Here is a 23,120-nt window from a genome sequence, read left to right as displayed (position 1 = left end):
CCGAACGTGAGCGTGTTTTGGAGAGAAGGGGCCGAGGAGACGAGGCCCACTCACCCAGCGTCTCCCTTTCTTCCCTGGTCTGGTGTTGTCTAGTCCACCTTGTTGCCACTCCCGGACTCAGCCTGCAAATTTCTGTATCTCGAGAGGGGGAAAAAATCGTCTACGGCATAAAACTTGGTGTTTGGCTGTCCGCATTTCCCAGCATTGAGTTTCTCCGGACTCTCTTTTCACCAGGTTAGGCCTGAAGCCTCCCCTCATCCGCACCCCTGGCGCCCCACACCCGCCCGCTTCGGCTGGCGACCCCTCCGCCGCGCACGCGCCCTCCGCGGACTCTCCGCTGACCTTCCCAGGGAAACCCCTTCAAAAGCGTTTCCCCGTCACCTCGCGCCTTCCCCGCCCTTCCTGCTCTTTCCGCTTCCTCCACGCGCCTGCGCGGACCCAATTGTTTTGGCTTTCCGGTGGGATCTAGCAAAGGAAAAGGGCGGGGGAAGCGAGGGTAAGGGCGGGAGGGGTTGGGGGGGTGGTCCCAAGAACCCGGGAAACTGCGAAACTGACGTTTGTGCTGTTAGGCGCGCGCGCGCGGCGGGAAAAGAAACCTGGCGAAGGCTGGCCCACGGTCCGCTGTCCGCGCGTCCCCGGGCCTCGAAAGGGGCCCGCCAAGAGCGCGAGAGCGCGCCGCAGGGGCGGGGTGGGAGCGGCAAGCCGGGCGTCTCGCGGCCCCGGGGCTGACGAGGCGGCGAGGGCGGGCGGCGCGGCTCCCGGGGGAGGAGTCTGGCGGTGGTCGGGCCCTGAGGAGCGTGCGGCGGCGCCCAGAGAGGACGCAGTTTTCCGCTCAGGACTGAGCGGCCGAGGGAGGGCGCGAGGGGAAACCGGAAGGAAGGGGAGGCGGCGGCGCCAGCCTTCCTCTTAGGGAGGCGGAGGCGAGACCCCGGCCCTAGCCGCCGCGGGAGGGCCACGCCCCCGCCGCCGCGCTCCTGGGGCCCAGCGTCTTCGGGGCCGCCGGCCGCACTGGATCCCAACCCTCAGGACTGAGGGACTCGGGTGAGCAGGAGTCGCCAGCCCCGGGTGGGGGACCCGGGGGCGACCTGTGGAGAACTAGGGAAGGAGGGCCGCGGCTGGAGGGGCTTCGGCCCTTTGTGGCTCGGCGGGCAGGGGGCGGCTGCGGCGGCATCTTTCAAACCGGAGACGTTTCCGCCGCGGGCGGGGGATGGGCGCGGGCGGCCGGCGCCTCTGTCCACACCCGGCGGCGGCCCCGCTGCGGCCCGGCGTCCGGCCGGTGCTTGGGGCAGGGGCGGCTGAGCGAGTCGCTCGCGGGGGCGTTTCCGGCCGCGGGTCTCCCGGGCGGCGCCCTGGCCCCGGCTGGAGCCCGCGTTGCCAGAATCAAGCTGTTTCCCTTAACTATTCGCGACGTGTTCGCGAGACGGTGGGCTGTAGGAGGGCAAGCCCTGCGTTTTTTCCTTGTCCGGTACTTCTGAAGTAACCAAGAGATGTCTAGATTAACAGAGGTCCCATTGTGGGTCAACTGATGATTTTAAAAAGAAAGCAGAAGCTGCTCTTTGAAACGAAAAATTGTGTACGTATTTACTTTAGACTGAAATCTCTTAAGTTATTTGAGCTCGACCACCTTTCTCTCCCTGTGAATTAAGAAGCTGTGGAGTGGAATATCCCAATGTGGAGCGGTTGTTTTGAGTTAACGGCTCTTTTATCCCCCCCTGGTTTATTAATCAAAGCTCTGTTTCTACTACCTCAAAGGGAGAATAATACACCACCCGCAAATCTCTAGAGTTGTCCGATGCCACGGATGACCCCCTTAAAATGAAAATGGAAAAAGAATCGAAAATGTAAAATTACCCATGAAAGGGTATGTTTGTGTGAAATATCTAGCTAAAGTATCAGCGTTGTAAAAACGTAGGGTACAGGACGTCACGTGTTGTTGATAACATGAATCTGTACGTCTGGCTCACTTAGCATTCAGGCATTTAGAAACAACCCTATCAGCAGTGTACTCTGACTACAGTTATTTTTTATCTTTTTCTATTGAGACCACTAATCAACAAAGTGGAATTAACAGTGGTTCTCTATTTTAAAGCAAGGTGGGTTGGTTGGTTTTTGCTTCCCGCTGTTGTGAATTTTTGCCTGAGTTTGAATCGTTTGAACTTAAAATCTCGAGATTGTGAGTGGCTTACTTTAGTTAACTTTCGGTTAGGATTTTTTTCCTGAGTTTTTTTTTTTTTTTTTTTTTTTTAAGAAAGACTTTTTCTGACCGAAAGTAAATTGAAAAGTCTAACCAATCAATTGTTTTCCAGCCTTGATGATGTGGAATTTTGCTAATGTTAAGTTTACGTCTTGTCTTTGATCTTTTGTTGCTTATTGAAGCCCCTTTGGATTGGGCCCTGAAATTCTCAAGAGGTTGTTGTCCTCAGTAAACAGTACCAGGGCTATGGCATTCCTGTTGAGCTTGGTTTATAGTTCATGCTTTTCTACATGGTTCTATTTTCTCTACAGACAGCTCTTTGTAGGAAGAGTTTTAAGTGCTATAACTCTTCTCTCCTTTTTGCTCTCCTAAGCATTACCATAGAATCTGCTAGCTTTGGTTATTCACATGGCCCTTAAGGAGGTGGTTGGGAATAGAGGTGTCAGTACTTTAGTCCACACTCCTCCACATATTTTCTTTCTCCTAGTTAATGGAAATAATTAGCTACTTCATAACATCCAAACATTGAACACTGTGTTTAAAGTGAATGGTCAATTTATAGAAATTTGAATGCAGTCTTAAAAGGCAAAAGATTCTTTGGTTTTTCCCAAAGATTTTACTCATTTACTTAGAAAAGAGTTGTTTTTCTTCTTGCTCAGATTTCTAAGAGTAAGAAAAAGGATTGGTCCTGATGTCATAAAAACTATGAATGAAGATCCCAAAGTCCTTCATTATATCTTAGTCTTAATCATTTTCAGTTTTGTAGAGTTTGAGTAGAGCAGGTTATGTTCAAATTACTGAGGGTATTAGAAATGATAGGTTGTTTTCAAGTAACTTTTTAAATATGTGAAGCTTACTCCCTGTTCACTTGCCAGGATTTTTCAGCACCTAGAGTCTTCTGTGTGGGAAGGAGGGATTATAGTAGGAGACTTGGAGAAAATGTAATCATTTAATGAGAGATACTTTTTTTCAGTTCTTCCCCCCTTTTTTTTCCTCAGCTCCACTCCCTCCCATACTTCTGACAAGTGGTAACATGTAAATAGGTTCCATGGTTGGCAGGGGATTCTAAGTATTCCTCAGTTTACCTTTCTTTTTATTTTATTAAGAAACTGAGAAACTTAAGTAGCCATAATTGTTGTTAAGTGATTGTGCCCTTAATGACCTCATGAATATATTTAATATCTTGGAAATAGTTTTGTTCCTGTGATTGAAAAAAATCACTGATTTGGTGAAAAACGAAATTATTGAAAAAGTTAAGATCAGTTTTGTTTTGGTCTATATTTCTTCAGCTTTCTTAAGTCTGCAGGGTTGAGAGGAAAAAAGAAAAGTGATAACCAAAATAAAAGGATATACTATAATCATAATTTTATCACAAATGGTGTTTCCTTTATTGTTTAATTTTTTAAAAGGGAGATAACTTACTGATCATAATGTAGAACAGAAGCCTATTCTTGTGACCTGAATTTACTTAGGATACTGAGCATAATTAACTTATGGAGTCAGGTGGTCTTTTCACTCTCCTTGGAAAAGGGGTCAAGAAGGAGTACACCTAGGTTCTGAACTTGATTGGAGTAGAGGAAGCTGTACTGAAATTTCTCAAACTCATACATGCTTTAAAAGTCAGGGTGTTTGTTTTTTAATTGATGTTTGTCACAATTCCAGAAAATTGTGTCTGTGTAGTGGTTGACAATCAGTCTGAAGATGAAGTGGTTTTCCAAACATTCCCAACTGTCAGGGTTGTTTTGATAACTTGAAAGCAAACTATTTCTGGCACCAATATATTGTCCTCCCTGAAGGAGAAACCTATCTTTTTACTGAAATGAAGAAAGGCTTGTTCTATGACTGGTGCCTTTCTGGCTATCACTTAGTCTTTTTGCACAGGCATCAGCCTTCTCAAGGTTAGTCTTTGTTGTACTAGTATGTTTCATGATTTGTACCATCAAAAATACTCCCTAAAATCTTTGAATAAATTTCTCTTATCTAAAATGCTATTCACCCAAGGCAAAAAGAGAACTGTGTTTGAGTGTTGAAACCTTGTAATTGGGACTCTTAGACCTGTGTAGGTATGAAGGTTCAGAGGTGGGAAGGTACTACAAAAAGCTTGACCAGTAAGTGAGTGTGTTAAGAAAAATAGTTACAAATTATTTTTTTTTGCACAGAGTAGTAGTTCTGTGTGTCAGGCACGGCTCCAAATGAGCTCATTTAATCCTTAATCCGTTGAGAAGAATTCTGTTTTTATCCTGCATTTTACAGATGAGCATACTACAGCACAAAAAGGAAATAACTTTAAAAGTCACACAACTAGTAAGTTGCAGAGTTGGGAATTAACCCAAGTAATTTGGCTCCACAGTCCATGCTCTAATTTTTTGGCAATACTTGTCATTAGAATAGCCTTGGATTTTTTCTAACAAGTTTAGATCTTCTATATTGACATTTGTAACACTGGTAGTTAGAGCATCACCTGAGTTAATAATATACAACTTGAAAGTGCTTCATACAGGTGATGACCTTTAGTCCACTGCTCTTCCTCTTTATCACTATTTCATCATTACTATGTAGTTTTTGTACAGCCGTCGTTTGCAGCCTCCTTTATTTCACCTGGAAAAGAAAATGGCAGCCCACTCCAGTATTATTGCCTGGGAAATCCCATGGACAAGAGCCTGGCAGGCTACAATCTATAGGGTCTCAAAAGAGGACACAATTTAGCAACTGAACAATGACGACCCTATCTTTCTATCCTTCCTCATTTCACATGTACAGCTTGGTTAATTGCTGATCAGTCTGATTTTCACATTCAGTAGTTATTTAGTCCTTTATTCTTTTCTTTTTCCTCCAGATCTTATCTGTATAACATTGGAAAAACTTCTTTTGTATCTGTTTATGTTTCTATATCTATTCTGTGGAAGGGTACTATAAATGACACTTGTGGGAACGAAAGCTAGACTTCAAAGTGAAGTTAGATACATTTGCTTCCCCTACAAAATTTATAGTCACCTTGATCAAGGGAGGAAAACAAGTACTGAAACAACTTTCTGTAAGAGCTATTTCAGATTTTTAAGTAGAATTGTGTGTATTGCTGTGGATTGTTGACTGATTTAATCCTGATGACCATTTAATAACAGAATGCTCTGAAACTATCTTGTGTGGCAAAATTCACTCAGTAGAACCTTGGAGACTTGCATAGCCTAGAGAAAATGTTAGAATCCAAGTCTTTGCTTTTTTTTCCCTCAGTTGCAATTAACTTATAAAGTTTCTACTCTTATAGGAAGCTCTGAGATTAAAACATAAGTTGGTCTTTGTTCTCTACTTATTTGCAGAAAGTTGGTGAAAAGTAGAAGAAAGAATATCGTTCTGTATATAACATTCTAACCTTATTCATTGCTATTATCCACTGGTATCAATTAGATCAATCAAAAATACTGACTTTAGCCAAGAACTTAGAAATAAGAATATGCATACATTATATGTCAGAGTACATTTTACTTTGTTAGAGTCTGAATGTCATTATACAATGTGTGTATGACTCCCATTTAATGCTTTTTCTAGTTGGCTTTTCTCACTGTGAAATGTGTCCTGACAACTACCTTTGAATTATAGGACCTTTCTATTAATCTTAAGGTACCTGATACCAGGAAATGCGGCAACTAATAGTGGTTTCCTAGTCTTTGGCCATCAGTTCATCTGCTGAATCCACATGTTCATTGAATGTCTTTACACAGAATTGTTTTGTACACATCTTCTGTTTTTCAAATATATGTAAATAAGTTGTGCCTACTAAGTCCCTTCAGTCGTGTCCAACTCTTTGCTACTACCTTTGGTACAATAGCTTGCCAGACTCCTCTGTCCCTGGGATTCTCCAGGCAAGAATACTGGAGTGGGTTGTCATTTCCTTCTCTAGAAATGATGTAGTTGATTTTTTTAAAAAAGAAATTCAAGTGTTTTTGACTCTAAAATAGTGTTTTTTTTCTCATTGTGGGTTTCTTTCAGCAGATTATCTTTAGAAAAGTCCTTTTTTTCTAACCCAAATAAAGGATAACTCACACTGGATTTTTTTTTAAGTGTTTCAAAAGTTGACTGAGCCTGTAGTAAGTAGGGAAAGTGGTTGTGTGACTAGGTAATAGATGTTAGAATATTTCAGTTGAAAGGTAGAATATAGACAGGTTAGATTAAGAATTATATTTAATTCAACTTTTCAAGCATTTAAGGTTTGTGCTTTTTCCTTGTTTTTATGACTTGAAGGGGAAACATTCTTCTGGGAAAAATATCTTGAGTTGTGCATTTTTGTTATCACCCTTTAAAAAAATTCTTAATATTTGATCAAGAAGCAGCCTAAAACAGAGATTGGTACGTTTAACCTGTAGTCTGTTTCTGTAAAGAACATTTTGTTGAAACAATCATGTCCGTGCTTTTGTATGTTGACTTTTGTATGTATGAGACAAAGACTATGCTTACCAATCCTAAAATATTTTGTCTTTATGATGAGAAAAGAAAGTCGTGTACCTTTTGAAAGTTTCTGAGTTTTTAATTAAATGATCACTGCATATGTTAACGAAACTCAGAAGGTTTAAATAAGCCATCAGTAAGCGTTTCTTTCCCCCGCGGTGGGAAGCACTGCTGGCAGCGGGACAGATGCCAGCTGCCCCCTTTGCTCAGTTTACTTGTGCTACAGTTGTTCTTCTGATAAAGAATAAACTTCTTGTATTCTCTATCAAAAGTTTAGAAATGAAAGATGACAGCTAGATTTTACTCTTTTGCCTGCCTCTAGATTTGAATTTGTCTAGAATAAAGACACTCTTTTTAATTGATAGACACGTCTTGGCTGTAGTAAGAGTAAATGCACTTGGTGTCTTGGAGCTCTCATGGTTGGCAGCTCTCAGTCTGAGTACTTAGAGTACAATGACCAGCGCTTAGTAAATACTCAGAAAGCATTTGTGGAGGTAAATTTAAGTAGCCATTAATTCATGATCGAAAATTAGGTAAACAATTTCATTGATACCTGGGAATTAAGGGGAAATTTGTGAAATGTGTCCAATCTTTGGTTATTAAGTAGTATAGTTCAGACTTTGTGAAATGTTTCAGAGCATGTAGTATATTGATTTTAAGGGCCTTTTGAAGGTTATTGGTTGGCCATTTTAAACCTTGCCATTTTTTTTGGGTGGAGAGGGAGGTGGGAGGGGGGACCGGGATGGGGAATACATGTAAATCCATGGCTAATTCATTTCAATGTATGACAAAAACTACTGTAATGATGTAAAGTAATTAGCCTCCAACTAATAAAAATAAATGGAAAAAAAAAATAAAATAAACTTTGCCATTTTTTACATTTTCAGTTAATACATTTTGAACTCTTACGTTCCCAGAAAAGCAACACTTAATTTTATTTTGAATTGTACTAGATACTGACCTGTGTAAATTATTAAATTTATATAATGTCTGAATGATTTTTGCTGCCTATTTTAATGTTGAGATATCTTAAATAAAAATTGTTAGGAAGACAATGTACCCTAGATTTCAAAGGAAGGGTGGAAATGAGGGTATATAAGGCAGTGACAATAAGATTGTATAAAGTTGGCTCACTGTGTAATTTTCTAAAAGCAGACTAGTATTGTTTTAATACAGTATCATGAATATGATAAAAAGAAATCAAATCTAATAAAATGGAGACATACATAAATGGGGCTCAAAAAAGGAACTGCAAAAAAAAATCAGGTTAAGAGAGTATGAAGTCTTGGAGAAATAACCAGAGTGAACCTGTACAGCTACTCTGCAAGGAATTCTGGAATGTAGAGTGTCATCTAAATTCATCCTGGCCCTGGCCAGCAGCTCCTGTCACCTGGTTTAAACATGGATGGGGGCAATTGGGGTCCTGCAGCTGGAGTTAGGACTTTTAGTCTATCAATATATACATTTCTGTCAGATAAATTTTTACAGGCAGAATTGAAAGATTGAGATATTAAGCATTTACAGTGCCAAATATTACGTGTTCTGTAATACTTCCTTTGCAGTGCTGAAATTCAAAAAGCTCTTAAAATCAAGTTTAAAAAAATTTGTTTTTGTAAAATTTGATCTGAAGTAATGAGACTCTATATAGCATTATTTTTCATACTATTCATATTTCCCTCAGTGAAAATAGGATGTTCAGTTATGGAGTTCTGTCCCAGACTGCTTGTAGTACATGATATATGTACCACATTACCTTTGTAAGATTTGAGAAATTCTAAATTCCAGAACATAGCCGGCTTTAAGAGTTTTGATTAAGAGCTTGGAGGTATGTATCAACTTAACACTCCTGTGTAAAAATGCTCATTTCCAACACCCTCACTAACAAAACTGGGCCTTGCTGCATTATTAATATATGAAAATAGCCAGTGATTTTAGGTATTATTAGCCTTAAAGGTTATGCAGTAAACTTAGATTTATAGGGTAACTTTCAGATCTGGAAGAGCAAAGTCATTACCTTAAATGACCCAGTCTCTGGCTTTGCACCTGTTTTAGTTACTTCCTTATACTTTACTTGGCTGGAAATTTGACAGTCTACATCAGGATAGCAGTTTATGTAATAGTATAGCTTGGCCCAAAGTACAATGTGACCTCTTTGAGAGTTGGATGATATTTTTGTGAGAAAAAGTAGTAGTAGTTCCAGATGATGGTCAAATAGTTTTATAATTTTCATGTCAACAGCACTTGACTTCCTGATTGTGGAACTAAGAATCATCTAATTAGGAAACAGGTGATAGTTTTTTAACTATTATTAGTACTCTGTATTATATACTTTTTCCTTATTTGTAATTCATTTGCCATATGTTATAAATACTTATTTCCAAGTAATATTTTAAAATGAAACTTTAATGCAGTTGGAATTTCTTTTGATGAATGGTATTGGGTTTTGTTTTTTCCTCCTGGGGGTATCCAGTTGTTCCAGTGTTATTTGTTGGAATAACCCAGTCTTCTAATTTGAAGACTTCTTTATCATATCTAATACCTTTTTTTTAACTTGAGTGTATTATATTTACTTATTTTTATTTACTTGGGTTTTATTTACTTGCCTTTATTGTAGAACTGTTAGTATATTTTAATATTTGATAAGTCATGAGGAAAAACTTGCCTCACTTTCGCTCAGATATCTTGGCAATTTTTGGGAATTCTTCCAGATGAATCTTCTAAAAATTGGATTTGAATCTTCTGAAAATTTTAAAATTTACACATTTTGAAAACATTCATATTTGTATAATATGAAGTCTTCATGTAGTAATGCATTTCTCTATTTTATCATACTGTGTGTTTTTGTTTTTCAGTAAAATTATGTTTTTAAAGAACTTTATAAATGTATGCATATTGATGTGTTCTTTACTTTCCGAAATGTGTAAATTTTTTTATAGAAGACAAAAAGATAAAACTACAAATGTAGTAAACTTTTAAAAGTGTTCCTTTTCTCATGTTTTGTTTTTATGGTGATGTCTAAAGTTGAACTTCAAAAAAATGTAATTGATATGTAAGTCTGCTTAAACATTGTATTCTAAAAATGTACTGGCCTAGATACTCTGACTTAATTTTTTTTTTTTTTTTTTTTAGTTACTCCAGAGGATCCACTGAACATAGGATGTTGCCACAAAATCTACCTCGTGTGTTACTCTCTTTTGAGATGAACAGTTGCAAATTTGAGCAAGATGTGTGCAGACTGTGTTGAAAAACTCTGAAGAACCTAATTAACACAGGATGACCTAGTAGTGATTCTAAGCCTATAGCAAGATACTATTCATTAGTGAGTGTGTCAGTCTTGGTTCTGAATGCTGCAGATAACAGCGAGCAGAGTTTCTCCTTTCTTTATTTCTGAAGCATTCACTTGACCTTCCATCAGTAAGACTGACTTTATTCTAATCTGTTCCTGGAAATATTAATGGAATACAGTCATGTCCACTCAAGAGGAGAAGCAGATCAATACTGAATATGCTGTGTCCTTGTTGGAGCAGTTAAAATTGTTTTATGAACAGCAGTTGTTTACTGACATAGTGTTAATTGTTGAGGGCACTGAATTCCCTTGTCATAAGATGGTTCTTGCAACATGTAGCTCTTATTTTAGGTAAGTACTTTTAATCTTGGTTAGTTTGTAATTTCAAGTGCAGAATGTTAGCTTGTTTTAACCTTTGGATAGAAATTATTTTAAACACTATTTAAAGTTTAAAAAATTAGATGTCTTAATGTTTTGCCTAACTCCTCTATTTGGGTGATAAAGTGCTTGCCAGTCACCTCCTTGTGTGTGTAAATAAGGGACAGGCAAGGGAAGTTTTTACAAAAATTAAATAAAAGAAATTTGAAATTAAGGTTAAGTTTAATGATGCGGAAGCAAAAAGGTTCAGAATACAGTACTGTTTTTTTCATTGAAAGAGAAACTTCATTGAAAGAGAAACTTACTCATAAGATTTTAAAATGTTAAATTTAGAAAATGGTCTTTGTTTATAAATTTAAGAGTTACCGTATACTTAATAATAACTTCTAGAAGATAATTGGTAGTGTTTAGATGTGTTAAGGACTTTTTTTCCTTTGAAAAAATGATTTTTTGCTCACTGTTGGTTACTTTTATCATTTGTGATATCTTTTTAACTTTACCAGACTCCTTCCCAGATTGAAATAGTTAATAACTGATAATGTTGTTCTCTGTGCCTCGGAATTTAGAAGTTGACTTAATTGTTTGCTAATTATAAATAAAACTTTACATTTTTATGATCTTTTACAACTTTTCATCTTTTTAAGGTAGGTTTTCCTTTGTTATGTATTTCATGGGAGGAATAGAATTAAGGCATAGAAATTCCTTTGGTCACTGCCCTTAGGTTGAATTTGTACTTAATATTTGAAAGGGACAGAGTGAATAAAGATGAATTAAATGTGCACTGGTATATTTGTACAACAAATCTTAGCTGGCTTAAGTGGCTGTCATCAATGAAAGTTACTTTCTGATGCTTTTTAGTGGCAGTTATAGACAGGATAGGTATAATCTTAACTTTTCAAGGCTAACATAGAGGAAGGTGTAGAAACTTCACATTCCTCAGTATAACACATCTCACAATGATTATAGAAGCTTATGCCCAGATTGCCTTGTCAGTTGCTTTACTGTGCCTGCCATTTTTTCAGGTTTAGCTGTGGATATTTCATAGTTTCAGACATTGAAATTATTTTTATCTTCGAAAACTTAGCATATTTGTAAACAGTAATTGTAGAAAACCTAATGGACCTAGAGAGGATCCTCAGAATCCTCTCTTGTTTCTACAGATAAAGATTCTTGGATTTCAAACCCAGAAGTAACGATTCTTCTGGGTCTAACTCAGTGGGTCTGAGTTAGAGTTTCAGGATTTGTATATTTTAAGAGCTTCCCAGATGATTGTGATTGTCAGGATTGTTTTTGTCTTTTCATCTCCGTTGGCTTAGTAGATACTGTCAGGAATTCAGAGTTACAGATTCAGTCAAACCTAGGTCCATTAATTCTCCCTTTTTAATGGCTTTTAACTACGAATTGATTATTCTTTATTGGAAAGCTTTATGACTTGTGGATTTTCAGATTGGTATTTGTAATCATAGAATCTTTTGTGGTTATTACCCTAGTAGCTATCTTGTGTAACTTTTAAACCTATGCAGAAATTCTATTTGCTTAATTGTCATCTTGATAAGGAAGGTAACACATGCGATAACAGGTTAGGTGTCTTACCTTTTTTTCTTCCTTGTTAACTTTATTTTTTATTGTATAGATAACACGCTCTTCTCTAAATTCTCTAGCCATGAGGTTATTCTTTATCTTTTAACTAATTGGGTTGGAATTGGCTTCCTGGAAGACTAAATAAAAAATCTAAGTATTTCATTAGTATCACAATTTTAAAAGCAACACAATCTCTTTAAGGCTGCTGTTATTAATTTATCACTAGTTAGTTCCCTTCTTTAGCATCTTTGGTGTTCTAAGCAAATCACATTTGCTAAATGTGATTTCCTAAAGCACATCAGATAATAGGGATTTGAAATAACAGTAGAAAGAATAGTTCTGCCCATGTCTGGGATTAAACCCATCCATCTTTACAATCCTGTGTCTGGGCGAATTTCATAATCCACAAGATCAAAACACATACATTAATTTTTCCTCCCATATATATCTTTTCTCAGGATTGGATAGATAATTATTATTGTATATTCCCACAATAATAACTTGATCTTTTCCCAGGTTTCTTCAACTGGATTCTGCTTTCAAGTTTGTAGATTTCAGTATCCTTACATATGTCACTATCAATTTAACCATTAGAAATTTACTATGAGAAATTTTGTCCTTTGAACTAGGTACCTTCTTTTGTAGTTTACCAGTTCCATTCCAAGAATCAAAAAAAACTTCTAAAATCCCAAGAACCTCTGAGGTAATAGTTTCTACTTCTTAGTAACATATACAGTGGACCCCAAGTGAAAGGGATTACTTGAGAATTACTCAGCACCTCTCTCACCATGGTAATTCAGCCTGCTATAATATTGTGCAATTCAGTATTTATTCTTTCTTTAAAAAGCCTGTTTCAGATTTTTATGATCAAGTTGGCTGAGCTTCCCCTAGTGTCTCGTCTTTGGGAAGCATAGATCCTTCACAGAAGTCCTTTATTCTGGTATCTGAAACCATAGCCTGGAATAACCAGTCGGTGTCATCTGTATAGTCCAGCTGTTCTCTTACCCTACTTCCTCTTCCAAAGTTAACTACTTTCTATTGGAACAGGTAAAAAGCACATGACCCCTAATCTTCCATTTTTACTCAGATCTCTTGTAATTCTTTTTCAGGTTGCTTTTGGTTATCTCCCATGTGATAGAAGTGACTTGTGAAACAAGTGACACCAGTAGTCTTAGGTGTTTTTATTAGAGTTTTCTTGTTACATCTTGGATATTTTTTGAGAATAATTCCTGTTCTCCTTTACTTTGATTAGGTTTATTTATGGCCATTCTGTATTCTTTGGGAGGCAGTTTTTGATTGATATTTTTGCCACTTTTCCATTCCCTAACTGCCTCAAGTTAGTTGCTGTTGTTACTGCTCTTTGTGAGCTACACCAGAAATCACCAGTGCTTTTCTAATTGCTCTTGCTATGTTTGTTACCCTTGACACTCTAGTTTTTGACACCCTACTTCTCTTGCCCAGAGTAGCATTATACTGACTGGCTTGTTCTTATTTCTTTGATTAATGTTTCTCAACCTTTTGTCATTCTTACTTTTTCTTCTAATAGCACTCTACCTCAGGTTGGTCATTGGGAATCTGGGTGGGTTTTTCTTTTAGTTTTTTAGTCTCTCTCATGTAACTTACTTGGCTTTAACACATGACATTTTTTTGATAATTCAGTCTGTTGCATTAATGCCTGACCTTCTCATAGTTTCAGTAATATTAAATACTTAACTGATTATTATATTATTTCTGTTTGACTCAGCTGCCTACACCTTCAATTAAACATATCTAAAATTTAACTCACCTTTTTTACAAGATTAACTTTTTTCCTCCATCTTAAAATTTTCCTCTCAATGGTTAACAATATATTTTTTCATTTACTTGAAAATAAAGAGCTAGCTTTGATTCTTTTCCTAAGAAAGGAGCGGCAAAGAACGAGATGGTTAGATAGCATCACCTCCTCAATGAACATGAATTGGAGCAAATTCTGGGAGATAGTTGAGGACAGAGGAGCCTGGCATGCTGCAGTCCACAGGGTCGCAGAGTCAGACACAACTTGGCAACTAAAAAACAACAATCTGCTTCCTACTCCTACTGCCAGTGTTCAGAAAATCACCTGATCTTGTTTGGTTTTTTGTAAAAGCTTTTGTATCCATTTCTGCCATCCTCAGTCAGGTGGTTCTTACTTCTAACATAGATTTACAGTAGCCTAGAAAGCAGTTTTCTGGTCTGCAGCCTTTGGCTCTTGAGATCTGTCAGTACAGAGTACTCATTCTAGAATATGTTTTATTCTAGTGAATCCATGCTCAGAACCCTTCAGCATTCTTCATTATCTACAAGGAAGTTCAGTAAAAAGTTTTGGCTCTGCTGTTGGGCTTGCATGATTTTACCCCTGACGCAGGATTGAACCCAGGCCCAAGCAGTGAAAGCACTGGGTCCTAACCATTGAACTGCCAGGGAATTCCCTCTTGGGTCTCATTTTAAAAGCCTTCTGTGATCTAAATGCCTGAACCTCTTAGGTTCAGCTGTACCCCTCCAAAAAAGTTCTTTTGTTCTACCCTGACTCACTACTTCATCCACTTTAAAGCATTTCTCATCTTGTCCTCGAGGTGCCCAGGCTATTTGTTGTGATACCTCACTTTAGATCTCTATAGGCTTTTCTATACATACAGTAATACTGTTTGCATTTTTTTTCATCTCTCCCCTATATGTGGACATTTTAGTTTGTATTCTTCATAACATAATTGCCTTTACAGCATATTTTCTTGCATGTAGTAAATTTTTAGGAAACTGTCCTGTATATTTTTAGGATATTATTTGAGTAAATTGAAATTTTAACAGCTTTGTTGAGAGCTAATTTACATACAATTAAGTATTTCAGTATATTTAAAGAGCTGTACAACCATCTCTACAATCTAATTTGAAATATTTCCATCACTTTATGCCCACTTATAGTCAGTCACTCACCTTTCTTACCCATGGCCCTAGGTAACTACTAATCTAATCCCCCTTCTGCCTCTGTATATTTGCTTTTGGGGGATATTTCATATAAATGGAATCATACAGTATGTGGATTTTTGGATCTGCCTTTCACTGACAATACTGATCTTAAGGTTTGTCTGTGAACATATTAAAGAGTTCCTTTTATTGCTAAATTCCATTGTGTGACTATAAGGAGTAAATTAATTTTGATATTATCATTCAGAATGGCATAGTGGGAATAGTTTGGTATAGCCTTGGCACTGGATTATACTTTTCTGTTGCCTCCCTCAAAAGTTTTTCCCTGTAAGTTGTCCATCAGCAAATACCCTAAATAAACATTGTATGTGGTCTAGTTTTGGTGGTTTTTTTTAGCTCTACTTTTGTTTCCACCTCCCTCCCTTACTGTAGGGCCATGTTCATGAGTGGACTAAGTGAAAGCAAACAGACACACATACACCTGAGGAATGTGGATTCAGCCACCTTACAGATAATAATAACCTATACATACACGGGTAACTTGGCAATAAATGACAGCACTGTAGAACAGCTTTATGAAACAGCTTGCTTCTTGCAGGTAAGCAGTTTTTTCTCTCAGTTGTATGTGTTAACTGTGGTTTATTTTTCTTAAGAAACATTGTTTCATCAGTGATGTCTTACAGCTATGTAATTTTATTGCAGATTTTAGAATGTAAAGTTTTTCTTCTCTTTTTAAAAGGTGTAAAAGAAAAACAATAGAATTTGATCGTCTAGTAAACTTAGTTTTATGATGGGAACTTTACTGAAAAGATAGGTGAAAATTTCATATTATTTTCATATTCTGCCTAGTATACCACAGAATTTAGATCTTAAGTAAAAAGTTTTTAACAGTGTTACTAAATTTAAATACTTTTGTGTTTTGGCTAAAAGCTTAGATATGCTAATTTTTGATGGTATTTTATGGAAAATGTCAAGGTTGTTAAGTTATCGTACAAATATTTGTAATAGCATGAGAACACACTGAGCTATTAAGAATTAAACTAAAATAAAAAGTGATGATATATTTACATATGATAGACTGTTTCACTCTGTTTCCCCTTCAACATTTTTATTATTTATTTTTGGCCATGCCATGTGGCTTGTGGAATCTTAGTTCCTGAACCAGGGATGGAACCTGTGCTCCCTGCAGTGTGAGCAGAGTCTTATCAGTGGACCAGCAGGGACTCCCACCCTTCAGCATTTCTTTTAAATTTTAAGAGGCATGTAAAAATATTTTCCAGGACTTCTGATGGTCCATTGGTTAAGAATCCACACTTCCACTGCAGGGGATATAGGTTTGATCCCTGGCCGGGAAACTAAGATCCCACATGCTGTATGATGTGACTAAATAAATAAGTATATTTTTCTCATTTCCTTTCCTATTTGGAATAATTCTTTGTATTTTCAGAAATAAGTTTCTTCAAAGGGAGAATCATCAAACTGAAGGTTAAATTTTGGTAGCATAGTTCATGATATCTAGTGGGTACTGGATAAATGCTCGGTGAATAAACATCAGTGATATTGGTTGAGCACCAGTTTAAGTAGCTTTCCTCCTTTTTAGTTTGTACTCTTCTCCCCGCCTCCCAATTGTGCAGTGTCCTACTGTACCTGTAATTCTGGGGAAACTGAAGCCCATGGTAGCTTCCTGGTGCTTTACAATGGAAGACATTGAGATCCTGAATCCAAACCTAAAAGGGAGAAATGCCTACTGTAAGCACTGCCTTCTATAATTTAAATGATTTCATTACTTTTTTTAAAAGCCAAGAACTAAAAGCTGGTATTTTTAGAATTGCTAAATAATTGAGGAATTTTAAGAAATTTGGGTTTCAGTACACTGTTACTGTAAATAATGACCTCTTTCCTTATTTTTTTTTTTAATCATGTTAATAAAACCCTTAGGCATATGCTTACCCAAATGCAAACCCAGACTCTGCCTCCAGGACTAAGGTTGCCCTGGCAAGTCTGGGATGGGGCATTTTATGACTGCCAACATGGCTTTCACTATTAACTGCATGAGATGTTTTTATATGCCAGATACTGTACTGATGCTATATATCAGTTCTCATCTAATCCTAAAATAATCAATCACTTAAAGGATTTCCCCATGTTATGCAGGAGAAAGCTGAGGCTTAGAGAAGAAAGCTACTTGTCTGATATTATACAAGTGTTGACTGGCCTATCCAAGTTTTGAATCCAAGCAACGTGACTTCTTATCACAAACTATTTCTAGTTAATCACTGTGATCTGGAATAAATATAGTAGGTAGCACTTGTAACTCAACTGAGATCTGTTTTGCCTTGAGAAAAAACAAATCTAGGAAACTTTTGAGTGGCTAAGATGGTTGTTAAATATAGATTATTTATAACTGCACTTGACTGTTTTCTTTTGATTGGTTATCCTAGTGCACCAGGTAAGAAAGGCAAATAACCATCATTAGGCATTGTGTATTTCTGCTTTTTTATGAGTATCTTATACATGTTGACAAAACCAGATTCTCACTTCTCAACAATAATCATTTCCTATACCAATTTACATTCTTATTTGGTTTTTTCAGTTACATATTTTTTAAAGCCTAAAAGTATTTAACTTATGCATGAATTTCCTTACCTTTAGGCTGTTTAGGTTTTTAAGAGCCGTTTATTGGGGGGTCTTGTTTTTGTGCAGCATGTGGGATATGGGATTTTAGTCCCCAACCAGGTATCGAACCCGCACCCCCTGCAGTGGAAGCTCAGACTCTTAAACACTGGGGAAGCCCCCAAGAGCCTATCTAATGTTACACTACTGACTCCTAAATTAGGGCAGTTAAGTAGGCCACTAGACAGGAAGAAAAATGCAAAACAATACATAGTGAAAATCGCTTAGTTGTGTCCGACCCTTTGTGACCCCATGAACTGTAGCCTGCCAGGCTCCTCTGTCCATGGAATTCTCCAGGCCAGAATACTAGAATGGGTAACCATTCCTTTCTCCAACCAAGAGATCGAACCCAGGTCTCCCGCGTTGCAGACAAATTCTTTACCATCTGAGCCACCAGGAAAGCCCCTGCACAGTCTTCTAGTTTTTTATTACTGGAAGACACTATCTCTCAGCCCAAACATGTGTACCTAAAAATAAAACTACAGTATAAGGATCTGATTAATACACTTGTCTGTTACATAACAAATGTTCAGCTTGCCTTTATCAGCCTTGTTTTTCCCCCATTTTTAGGTAGAAGATGTGTTACAACGTTGTCGAGAATATTTAATTAAAAAAATAAATGCAGAGAATTGTGTGCGATTATTGAGTTTTGCTGATCTGTTCAGCTGTGAGGAATTAAAACAAAGTGCTAAAAGGATGGTGGAGCACAAGTTCACGGCTGTGTATCATCAGGAAGCTTTCATGCAGCTGTCACATGATCTACTGATAGACATTCTCAGTAGTGACAATTTAAATGTAGAAAAGGAGGAGACAGTTCGTGAAGCTGCTATGCTATGGCTGGAGTACAACACAGAATCACGATCCCAGTATTTGTCTTCAGTTCTCAGCCAGATCAGAATTGATGCACTTTCAGAAGTAACACAGAGAGCTTGGTTTCAAGGTCTGCCACCCAATGATAAGTCAGTTGTTGTTCAAGGCCTGTATAAGTCCATGCCCAAGTTTTTCAAACCAAGACTTGGAATGACTAAAGAGGAGATGATGATTTTCATTGAAGCATCTTCAGAAAATCCTTGTAGTCTTTACTCTTCAGTCTGTTACAGTCCCCAAGCAGAAAAAGTTTACAAGCTATGCAGCCCACCAGCTGATTTACATAAGGTTGGGACCGTTGTAACACCTGATAATGACATCTATATAGCAGGTGGTCAAGTTCCTCTGAAAAACACAAAAACAAATCACAGTAAAACAAGCAAACTTCAGACTGCCTTTAGAACTGTGAATTGCTTTTATTGGTTTGATGCACAGCAAAATACCTGGTTTCCAAAGACCCCGATGCTCTTTGTCCGCGTAAAGCCATCTTTGGTTTGCTGTGAAGGCTATATCTATGCAATCGGAGGAGATAGTGTGGGTGGAGAACTTAATCGGAGGACTGTAGAAAGATACGACACTGAGAAGGATGAATGGACAATGGTAAGCCCTTTGCCTTGTGCTTGGCAGTGGAGTGCAGCAGTTGTAGTTCATGACTGCATTTATGTGATGACCCTGAACCTCATGTATTGTTATTTTCCAAGGTCTGATTCATGGGTAGAAATGGCCATGAGACAGACGAGCAGGTCTTTTGCTTCAGCTGCAGCTTTCGGTGATAAAATTTTCTATATCGGAGGGTTGCACATTGCTACCAATTCTGGCATAAGACTCCCCTCTGGCACTGTAGATGGGTCTTCAGTAACTGTGGAAGTCTATGATGTGAATAAAAATGAGTGGAAAATGGCAGCCAACATCCCTGCGAAGAGGTACTCAGATCCCTGTGTGAGAGCTGTTGTAATCTCAAATTCTCTGTGTGTGTTTATGCGAGAAACCCACTTAAATGAGAGAGCTAAATACGTCACTTACCAATACGATCTGGAACTTGACCGGTGGTCTCTGCGACAACATATATCTGAACGTGTACTCTGGGACCTAGGGAGAGATTTTCGATGCACTGTGGGGAAACTGTATCCATCCTGCCTTGAAGAATCTCCATGGAAACCACCAACGTACCTTTTTTCACCGGATGGAACAGAGGAGTTTGAAATGGATGGAGAGATGGTTGCACTACCGCCTGTATAGTCAGGAGTTCAGGGAGTGCACGCTTCATCTGTTTGCTTTGTCATTTTCTTTGCTTAATGAGAGACTATGAAAGGACTGACTATGAGTACATAAAAAAAAAATCTATCTTTGATAAATTTTATTTTTATGCCCTACTTAATATTTGCATCAGTATAATATATATCAGTGAGTCTTAAAGATATGCTTCCATAATGAAATAGATTATCCAATAATTGAGAAACTTTTATGTGTATCATGAGAGCATAACAATCTGAATTATCTAACATTGTTAGCCCTGTGTATGTACAGTTCCAGAAGTTCACTTATTAGTTTCCTGTTCCTAGTGTGGTATATCGCAAATTGTGCTGAGGTTATTTTAGTATATGTATTTCATTCCCGTGCTTCTGTTTTGAAGTCCTGGAATATAGTTTTTTTTCAGTGTAGTTAACTGAGCTGCACTTAACACTAGTGTCCATGTTGGCATAGAAATGTTGTCTAAATCCTATAGTTGAGGAAGATCTTCCATTTTATGGTATTGCACAGGGAAAGTATGACTGCAGGATCAGTCTAACTATATACTATTAGGTGCATGTACTCTCTTTTCACTAACTTATACTTGTCTATCTAGAATACAGGTCTTCCAATCAGCTGGTCATTTACCAGGTGTGGACTTAAGTTGCTGGGCTTGCAATAAGAATTGCTAGTCCCTCATTGTGCGGGTCTGTGTGGAGCTTTAATCAGTAAATGCCTCCACTTTCTGTATTACATTAACATTGGCTCATGCATATTACTACCTGCTGCTGTTGTATTTCTCCATCTTAAAGATTTAGAGTGGGTTAACCAGGTCATTACATCTTAATTTAATAAGCATTACTGTAGAGTGATTGTGTATAGATATTTGTTAGCTGTCAGGGTGTGTTTTTTTTAACCTGTTGTGTGTGGGGGGGTAGGATTAGAAAGGTGAACTGTTCAGGAATTCTCTGCACTAGCAGTGCAGAAGAGCAGATAACTAGTGCTGCTCTGGCATTAATCCCAGGAACCACTAGCAGTAGCGGGCCGCCGCCAATCTAACATGAGCACAGGTGCTTCATGACAAACATTACTAGCATGTTCAACTGCATAATGTTCTGGCACTGTATTTTGAATGACATTAATTTATTAAATAAATTGTATATATTCAAAATTGTTTTTCTTTTGTGATGTGAATGGTGTGATTGTAGTTTTATGGGATCAGCTTAGTTTGTTACAGGTGATTTCTTCAGAATTTTGTTTGAGATTATATGTATATTTGTCCGATTTGAGCCTTACTGTAGCAGCATAAATTACAGCTCAATGACTGCCTTCAACCGTAGTTGCCTATTAGAATCATCTCTGGGTACTTTTGAAAAAACTTGGGATGATGCCTAAACCTCGTCCCAAACAAAGGAAACCACAGTCTGTACACTCTTCAAAGCAATAGTCTTTTGGAACCCCATTGGTTTAGGCCTTAAATATAAAGGTTTGATTCTAGATTACCTAGATTTGATTCTGGTCTTCCTAGAGTAATAATTGATTATGTTTACAAACCTTAACTGCTGCCCACTCCTTATTGAGTGAAGTCCAAATTAGGTCTGTTTTAAAATTATAGAAAATCAAAGAAAAAATCCTGAGAGAAGCCAGGTGAGAAAAAATACCTATACACAGTTATTACATTCAGCTTCTCTTCAGGCAAGAAAATGGAATAAAATATTTAAAGTGTTAAGAGTAAAAGTCTAGCAACATAGAATTCTGTGTCCTGCAAAATTATCCTAAAGTGAAGGAAAAATAAAGATTTCTTGGCAGTTCTCCAAACTTCTTTGCCTTACTGTCACTTTTATAACTTGTGGCAAACTCTGACTAGTTTTTGCCACTGTTACCCCACTGAAACTTGAATTTTTTTTTAAGTCCAGAGGATACTTTGCTTATTTTACATTGAAACATGAGGGTATTTTACACTGTTGAACACTTTATGAGACTCTAAACTGCATTTGTCACATTATGCTCCTCTGGTTTTCTCCCCCCACCTACCCCCCAGAGCCTTTTTCTCAGACCCTTGCTGATTTCACCTCTAACCATATCTTACATATGCCCTCAACAAAACTCTTCACTTCAATGACTTCTGCTGATTGTCTTCAGCCCAGATCTTCACCTGAGCCAAACTTGGATACAGTTTTAACTGGAGCTGCTATAACAAAGTACCATAGATTAGGCTGCTTATAAAGCAGAAATTTCTTACAGTTCTGGAGGCTGGAAGTTCAAGGTCAGGGTGCCAGCATGGTTAGATTCTGACAAATTCCTCTTCTGACTTGCAGACTACCAACTTTGTATCCTCCTGTGGCAGAAAGATTCAGTAATCTCTTGGGCCACTTCTTTTAAGGGCACTAGTCAGATTCACGAGGGTTCCACCCTCGTGATGTAATTCTCAGGGGCCTCACCTCCCAACACCCAGTTGGGATTAAGAGTTTCAACAAATTTTGGAAGGACACAAACAGTCCATAACTTAAGTGTTTTCAAAGTTATCTCAAATTCATTTTTATTTCTCCACCCACACCCTCATTCTGGTTATGTCAGTAAATGGCACCATCATCCATCCTGTTGCTTAAGCCAGAATCTTGGATGTTAACTGACTTTTTCCTCTCCCTCACCTCCATATCCTGTCAGTCACAAGGCCTTATAGGTTCTCTTAAATATCTCTTGAATTCATCCTTACTTCCAATACATTAATCTAGAGCTGTTTTCATCTCTCACCTGGAGGGGAAAAGCTTTATCAAGCTGTAAGGCACAGCACTCAATTCTGTGGCCTTTGTGTAGAACATTTCATGACCCCCAAAACCCATACCCACCCTCCCTTCCCCTCCAAATGATTTCTAAGGATACCTTCTTTGCTCACACTTTCTCCACAGTGCAATAGTTTTCATTTAATTTTGCTTAGAACATTCATTGTCCTTAGAATAAAGCTCAAGTTCCTTTCCAATTTACAAGACCTTTATATTTTGGTCTTTGCTTTTCTGACCTAATTTTCCTCACAGTTTATAGTTCACTAAATTTAAGATTTTTCGTTATCTTAATGGGCCTTGTCTTCTTTCACAGTTTTTTCTGCCTCAAACACTTCTCATTTGACTGGTTAGATTTAAGGTGATTATATATCCCAGTTTATGCATGTTTTCCCTTTTCACTTTGAAAATTGTCCCTGTTTGGATAGTAAATGATACGGTAACCCTGGTTGAATTCAATTTACCATTCAGATAACTTCCTCCAAGTGACATTTTTGTTTTCCTTCATCTGTGCCATGGGACATGTGGGATTTTAGTTCCTGGACCAGGTGTAGAACCCATGCCCCTTGCATTGCAGTCTTAACCCCTGGACCTCCAGGGACATGTCCCCTCCAAGCAGCTTTTAAAAAAATTCTAACATAGTTCCCTTTGTTTAAATCTCAAATTTTACTCTCTTGCCTAACACTCATTAAACTATCTTAATGTCTTCACCACAGCTGAGAGGGCAAGGGCTGTGTCTACCCTATTT

The 23,120-nt window shown here is 38.0% G+C and overlaps 1 protein-coding gene across 4 annotated transcripts; it reads left to right on the top strand.

Annotated features, from left to right (window-relative positions):
* The first annotated feature begins 407 nt into the window (after positions 1-407).
* KBTBD2 (kelch repeat and BTB domain containing 2) lies at positions 408-20,763 on the top strand. 4 transcript variants are annotated; one of them, XM_070468307.1, is made up of 4 exons: positions 408-496; positions 9,767-10,274; positions 15,255-15,420; positions 18,066-20,763. In XM_070468307.1, the coding sequence occupies exons 2-4, from the start codon at positions 10,105-10,107 to the stop codon at positions 19,599-19,601; spliced, it is 1,872 nt and encodes a 623-aa protein (XP_070324408.1). In that variant the 5' UTR covers positions 408-496; positions 9,767-10,104; the 3' UTR covers positions 19,602-20,763. The 4 variants fall into 4 exon arrangements, with proteins under 4 accessions (XP_070324408.1, XP_070324407.1, XP_020764556.1 ...); XM_070468306.1 differs by lacking the exon at positions 408-496 and adding an exon at positions 578-1,041; XM_020908897.2 differs by lacking the exon at positions 408-496 and adding an exon at positions 1,348-1,573.
* Positions 20,764-23,120: the final 2,357 nt, after the last annotated feature.

Source organism: Odocoileus virginianus, chromosome 1, assembly GCF_023699985.2.
Source record: "Odocoileus virginianus isolate 20LAN1187 ecotype Illinois chromosome 1, Ovbor_1.2, whole genome shotgun sequence".
Lineage (NCBI taxonomy): Eukaryota > Metazoa > Chordata > Mammalia > Artiodactyla > Cervidae > Odocoileus > Odocoileus virginianus.
This window is presented reverse-complemented; position numbering and strand designations above follow the sequence as displayed.